The sequence below is a fragment of the Microtus ochrogaster genome, chromosome 21, assembly GCF_000317375.1.
Source record: "Microtus ochrogaster isolate Prairie Vole_2 chromosome 21, MicOch1.0, whole genome shotgun sequence".
In the NCBI taxonomy this organism is placed as follows: domain Eukaryota; kingdom Metazoa; phylum Chordata; class Mammalia; order Rodentia; family Cricetidae; genus Microtus; species Microtus ochrogaster.
This window is the reverse complement of record NC_022022.1, coordinates 30,320,659-30,327,894: the sequence shown is the minus strand read 5'-3', so window position 1 is coordinate 30,327,894 and position 7,236 is coordinate 30,320,659. Positions and strand designations below refer to the sequence as shown.

Here is a 7,236-nt window from a genome sequence, read left to right as displayed (position 1 = left end):
GATTGGGAGTTTAAAGTGTACTAAGGGTAGTCTTGATCGCACAACGGGAAGAGTGCTGCTTACAAAGCTTATGAGCTCCCAGTATCCTTATCTAAACACTGGCTGAATCTTATTTTACCAGGAGGTCTCTCACAAATTAATTAAAAGCAATAAATGAGAAAAGGGTGCCTGTGAGCCTGATCTCCTGCTGCCTCTCAGACCTTCCGAGGGAGTGAGGTAGGTGGCGGCTGCTAGGTACCTTCGGAAAGACTCGGCTTGGCATTGTGCTTCTCCTGATCCTCGCAGGGATGAAAGTTCAGCTGCTGTAAGATCGCAGGGCAGATGGCAGAGAAGTTCGAGCTGGTTATCTGCGTAGCATTTGAGAAGCCGTGAAGAGAAAAGATGTCTTCTGCGGACAAACACTGAAACAGAGGAAACACAGGAGCACCAGCAGTGATGCGGTCAGCACGCGTGGGCAAGCACTCTAAGCCTTAGCTTCTAAGGAGACAGACTGCATTCCATCCCGGTATACGGCTCTGGTTCTACAGCAGAGCCCACTATAGAAATGAACAAACCTCCACAACGGCGAACCAGCCCATTCCTCTAATACTAGGAAGAAACAAACAAAATGGCAAAAGGATTACTTAATCAACAGCATATCTAATGTGAACAAAAGAAAGATTAAAAATTGGTTTAGAAGTTGAGAAATACTTGAAAAATAATAGTGGGAGATGGCTGTGGCTATAACTCAGGGGTAGGGGTAGCGGACTTGCCTGGCATACACAAAGTCTGAGTACTCATTAAACATGATATGAGCCGGGCGGTGGTGGCGCATGCCTTTAATCCCAGCACTCGGGAGGCAGAGGCAGGCGGATCTCTGTGAGTTCGAGACCAGCCTGGTCTACAGAGCTAGTTCCAGGACAGGCTCCAAAGCCACAGAAAAACCCTGTCTCGGAAAAAAAAAAAAACATGATATGAGCGAAAGCACACTGGTGGCATTTGAACTCAGAGCTCTGTCGTTTCAATTCACCTTTTTGGTTGTTTAAACAGATACTTGGAGGGGCTGTCAGCATGGCTTTCTAGCATTCTGTGTTGATAGATATTCGGTTCCTTACAGTCCCACAGTTTAAAAGTGTATCTATCTACGTAGCAATAATAGTTCAATTATATAAAAAGTGTTTTAAAATCTATCTTAGCACAAACTATTGTTTATCAAAATATGCATTAATCTAAATGATGATAAGTAGCTTTTCTATATTATGGAGAGTTTTGGAGCTAGTGCTGGGCCATTTAGAAATTCATTAACTTTTTAATGAGGCAAAGAATCTGCATTAGAAAAAGAAATCTCTTCAAAAATAATTTTTAAAGGCTCATTTACTCTCAAGTGCACTTTCACTGTAAACTATATTCTAAATACTTGCGTTACTAAGAAGATAACAAAACAGATTAAGCAATAATAAATTAATACTATAAAAATTAGAAAGGGTGGGCAAACGCACTCGCTCAAACAAAAGCCTGAGAAATATTTTTTGTCTGTTTCAGCCAATACTCCAGTCCCACTAAAAGCTTAGCTTTTAGTTCTATAAACTTAAATGTTTTTTTTTCAAAGTTCATGTCAGACCCCTAATCCACAGGATGGTGATATACGGAGATAGTCTCCTGTAAATAATTAGGGTTCGAAGAGGCTATGCAGGAAGGGTCCTAGAGGATCAGTGTCCCATGAGAAGGGACATTAGAGAGGACCGCGTTGGAAGGAGCCCGTCTCTGAGCCACAAGACAGCCCTCACCTCACGTTCTAGCGCTCTGGGACCTTGGACTTTCAGTCCCTAGAACTAGAAAATTAATTTCTATTGGCTAAGGCACTTTACATTGCCATGGCAGCCTGACCTGAATAATTCCCTGTGGATGGTGTTGAGATGTGAAGGTTGGTGTAGAGGCCAGAGAGATGGCTCAGCAGTTGAGAGCTCTCTATGCTCTTGCGGAGAACTGGAGTTTAGTTCCCAGAACCTACACAGGGCTACTCACAGCCCCCCCTCCCCGTAACTCCAGCTCCAGGGCATCTGATACCCTCTTCCGGCAGCAATGGGCCCTGCATGTACAGGGTACGCATACAGATAAGCAAGGGAAACACAGACACATAGAAATAAAAATAAATATTTTAAGTTAATGTATTTGACCATGAAAGCACTTGGTTTCACGATAGAAACGATAAACTTAGAAATTGTAAATATTGATAAAGGAAACCAATGCTTTCGTCAGGGAAAAAATGTAAAGACATCAAGTGCAGCAAACTGCACGCAACTATCAAAAACTGAGATGACAATTACTTTACAAGAAATGCATGTTCAGATTTTTTGAAAGATTTTTATTTTTTCTTCTCTTTTTTTCATTCTTGAGGTTTTAATATTACCCCAGTTCTTCCCTCCATTTTCTCCCTCTAAAACCTCCCATTTGCTCTTCCTTGCTGCCTTTCAATATCATCGCCTCTATTTCATTGCTATTGTATGTATATATGCACACGTATGTGTATGATGTGTAAGAATATAACATGTAAGTATGTAGACGCTATTCCTTATCCAACCCATTCTCTTGTGTGGTATATGATACCGACAGCTGTGCACTGGCCATCAAATACCCAATGCTGCTCTCCTCTTAGGCATTCCTATAGCTGCAAGCACAGGACACTAGACACAGAAGAAGGAAGTAGCTGGGTAGCCAGCTGGGGAAAGGTAAGAAGGTACAGCTCATGCCTGACCTGGAGGATGCCCAGAGGCAAAGTTGCCAGACTCAAAACCTACAGAGCATACTTGGGGCAGTCTTGGTTCCGGTCATGGACAGATGTGCCAACACAAACACAAGGTGCCCAGCAAAGGAGCCTTAACCCACATGGTCTTCCGGCTCCTCAAAATAAAAACACGAGGAAAAAAGCAAAGCGAGCTATGAATAACGTCCAACTTGTCAGAATTCAAGCCCTAAGTCATTCAAAATGTGACAATTATTAAGGAATTCTTTTTAGATCCAAATCTGAAAGTCAGCTTGCTAAGGCACAGTTAGTATTTCTTCGTGAAGTAACAGTTTAAATGCCGTAGCCTTTCAAGATGCCCTAATTGCCCATTGTGTATTACTAAAACTTCTCCTGTGGGCAATCAGGAAAAAATAATCAGGACAGTAAAATGAGAATAGAATGAACACCTTGAGAGAACTCAGAATTCACGATCTGTCAGTATTTATATAGACTTTTTGCTGGGCAGGTGGTCAGAAATTACAGTAGTTGACAGTTGCAACCACCCAACAGGCAGAGAGATGGCAAAGCTCAAGGTTGCGCTTGCCTTTTGGAAAGAGGATGAGCACAGACTATGCACCCAAACAGAATCAATGCAGGCCTAACGGGCCGAAAATTGCTCATCCACAAAGAAGTGGAAGGCAAATAAAGTTGAACAACGGCCTATTTATGTCTGCTTCAGTCTTAGTTTACTAAGTTAAACCCAGAACTAAAGAAGGCAGTGTCTCTGAAGGGGCTGAGTCTCCACTAGAGAAGCAAACAGAATTTAGAGCCCAGTGTCTCTGTAGGGAAAGCACAAAACCGGTTGGACCAGTGGCACTGCTGAAGTCTGACCCCTCTGGAGCACATCCTTTCATCTCCAAACAATGAGTGGTACCCTCTGGGATTTACGGGGTCACAAGAGGGTGTGGTAAGAACAACTCACGGGTGATAGCACCCTTTACCACATGGCCTGAAGACTCACCGCACGTCCCAGACTGTCACACTTACCTACTAACAGGTATTCTTCTTCTCTAGCATCCCACCCACACTATGACCTTCTAGGCTCTGTGCTCTGGGGACCTAACTCTCCTCTGCAGACACCCTGACATCAATGGGTTGCTATTCGCTCCCCTCAGCCAAGGTAAACTGGTTTGTAGCACCTTATGTACACAAGACAACCAAGGAAAGGCAGCCATGATGGTAAAGATGGTTTAGGTTGCATTACACACAGCCCCCGAATTATACTCAAAGTCATTTCACCAAATGACTTCATGCATCTGTATCTGTGCCCCTGCTCCTTCCTTATCCCAACTCAAATTTCTCTGCTTCATTTCTAGAAGTGGCATGCTCGGGACTAATGTAAGGGAAGGATGTGGGAAAGATTACAAGTTCCTCCCTCTGCATTTTACACAACTGAAATCTGTGTAACAAATTATTACTATAATAATTATTCTTATTATGATGACCCCCCCAAGGCATGTGGCAAGACTTGAAGCAGTAGCCTTCCAAAACTTACAAGGACTCTCTTCTTGGTTAAATTTTAGCCTGACCCCTCAGGCCTCAACTTTAATGGTCATTGTTATGGGGCCTTCATCTCCTCTTTACTAAAGAACTTGTGAAGTTATTTAGGGAGAATGCTCCCACTCTGAATGACTGACTACTTTCAGGTCAAACTCACACGACTTTGCCATGGAGGCTGTGTTTGCGGTGTGGATGACTGTCAAACAGGCTGTGTTCTATCTGTACTGGGGATTCTTGTCACACAGGCTGTGTTCTCTCCTTGTATATATAGGAAGTGAGAGTGACGTATAACACTTGCCAACGTACTGGTGATTAAACTTAGAAAGCAGTACCAAGGCCAGTTCATTTCCCTGGATTATCAAGTAACTCCTCTATGCAAACAGTAAATCCCATTACAAAGAGCCAGAGGCTGGACAAGGGCTTTGAGTTCCAAGTGGAAAGAACTCTTAACTTCTTTCTTTTTAGTGACTTCTGCTCCCTTCCCTGCTCCACCGCTGACTGCTATGGTTTCTAGAAAAACTACAGCTTCCTTCTGGAATCCGCCAGGTGTAGAGAGGTGACCCAAGCCTCAACAGCCATGCTTCCCCCACGCCACTTGACAGACAGCCTCCTTTTGTAGGCAGGAATGCCACAGTGGGGCAGTGACATCAAAACCTTCCTGCCACGTTCAGGTACCTCTGCTCACTTGAGGACCTTCCACTGCTTTCTTGCTCTCACTCAATGTATTCATTAAGCAAACAGGTTATTTACACTTTCTCCAGATGGTGCAGATGTTGGGAACAAGTGCTGGCCCCCATCCTCAACAGATTTGTCACTTGGCATAGGAATCGGATATAAAATGGGTTAAGTTATTATGAGATAAAGGTTTTCAATCAAAGAAAAATCAATTGCAATTTGATGACAAACGAATTTTCTAAACAAAAATAATCACAGGCATCCTGAGAAACAAAAGCTATAGGCTTATTAACTACTAATAAGAGAAGAATGTGGATGAAGAAATCATATATTGAAAAGGTAAGTTGTCCACGATTAGTTTATGGGAGGTGAAGATAAAATTCAAGTCCATATATTCTCATGTCTTCTCATTACTAATCCATTGGAGACTGACTGCTATGTCTCTGTTAAACACACACAAAAAAAAAAATGACTCAAATAATAAAAAGAAATTCACTTAGATTCTGCAAAGGAGTGCATTTTATCGAACCTATTGGTTGTTTGAGTCATAAAGTTAAATTACTCTTTAAACTACTTAGGATCCTTGTGGCGGGGGAGAAAAGGAAGGGAAGGAGAAAGGAAAGGAGGGAGACACACAGAGAGACAAAAAGAGAGAGAGAGAGAGAGAGAGAGAGAGAGAGAGAGAGAGAGAGCGAGAGAGAGAATCAAGATAGGGATGCTCTCAGGACTTAACAGCTATTCACATTGTGGGAACATTACATGATCCCCCGAGTTTTTGTTTTTCTTGTTGTATTAATTCTAAATTTTATTTAGTACATCAAGCCATGAGTTATTATTGATCTCTCATATAGCCTCTATTCCAAAACTCTATCGCTCTGAACTCCGTTCACTCCTGCTACTTTGCCATCTAAAACTGCTCCCTGACTTCCTAGATGGAAATAGAATGTGTGGGAGTGTGGAGTATCACATTCACCCCACATATAACAGCTGTGAAATTTCAGGCTCTCTCGTGGATTATAGGATATTTTAGAACCTCGACAGACTCTAGGATTAGTGGCTTAAATATGGAGTACCATAGATTGCAAATGCTTAATGATCTTAATCTTAGAATCCATAAAGGAAACCAAATTACATGTAGCTCGATGGGACAGGAGAGTCCCTCTCAAATGTCAGTGTGCCATTATGATGATCACAGGACCATCTAGAAGGCATTTTAAAATATAGGTTTCTGGGTCTCCCGTCCAAGGCTCCTGTTGTACTGTGTGTAGCCAGACTGGGGAACCACTTGTGTAATTCAGGGCTGCTGCTTGCTGGATTCAGTGGTATCTCAACAGATGCTTATAGGAACAGCTAATGGCCACTTCTTTATCTAAAGTTAGATTCTTCATTTTATGACTTTTTATATTGCTGTTTCTGGTCCTGGAGGCCCATCTCTGAAGCCCTGAGCTGCTTCAAGTGATCCTTCAGGATTCAGAGAGCAAGAAAGGAACACAAACAAGACGCACATATTTAAAGGTTGAGATTTGTCTTTACATTGCACCTGGTGGTTGTCTATTTTTTCACCCAACTGGGACTATCATTGAGAATTAATAAAACTGTGAATTATTTTCAACCTGGAGTGTACCTTTGATGGCTCCTGGTGTGGAGCTACCATTGCATTCTGGAGAAAACAGAAGAAGAGTGTGTGAGGTATCTGAGCTAATATTTCCATTCCTGCCTTCTTAATGTTCTACTATCCACAGAACTCTCCCATAGCTACTGTTTCCAATGGTTCTCCAGTTGCCACTATTGAAATTGGTTTGAAAATTACTGAGAATATTACCATATACTTTGCATAGAAGCAAGTATGAACAGTTCCAGTTCTTGGAAGAGAATAAATGTCAATGCATTATATTAAATTAGAACAGCATTGATCTTTTTTATTTTTTCCTTATACTCATTTAATATTGATGATGAAAAGCCATTAACATGAAGTTTAGTCTCTAATGAGAAGCACATGTGATTCACGCAAAGTCTGCTGCCTCTGCTTTTCACGTTGACTGTGTCATGACGTTTCCTTATGTACCTCAGTTATACTCAGTCATGTGATTGCATTCAAATCTCACAGGAACATCACCAAATCATGTGTTGTGATTCACCCTTAATTTCTATGAAACATGGCACCAGACAGATCATCCCTTCTCAAACATTCAATCTGACAGAAGGCAAAGTTTACTTTGAAACTCAAATCTCATCGCTAGAACAGTGCTTTAAGTAAGTAATCTCCTTTGCCACAGTGAGTTTTGTACAGGAAAAAA

The 7,236-nt window shown here is 41.8% G+C and overlaps 1 protein-coding gene across 2 annotated transcripts in view; it reads right to left on the bottom strand.

The window, feature by feature from the left end:
- Positions 1-7,236, bottom strand: part of Slc39a8 (solute carrier family 39 member 8) — a 59,341-nt gene that overhangs the window by 32,752 nt on the left and 19,353 nt on the right. For both annotated transcript variants that reach the window (XM_005357325.2, XM_013349948.2), the window contains exon 3: positions 239-401. In XM_005357325.2, coding sequence (XP_005357382.1) covers positions 239-401 — 163 coding nt within the window. The remainder of the gene's footprint in view (positions 1-238; positions 402-7,236) is intronic.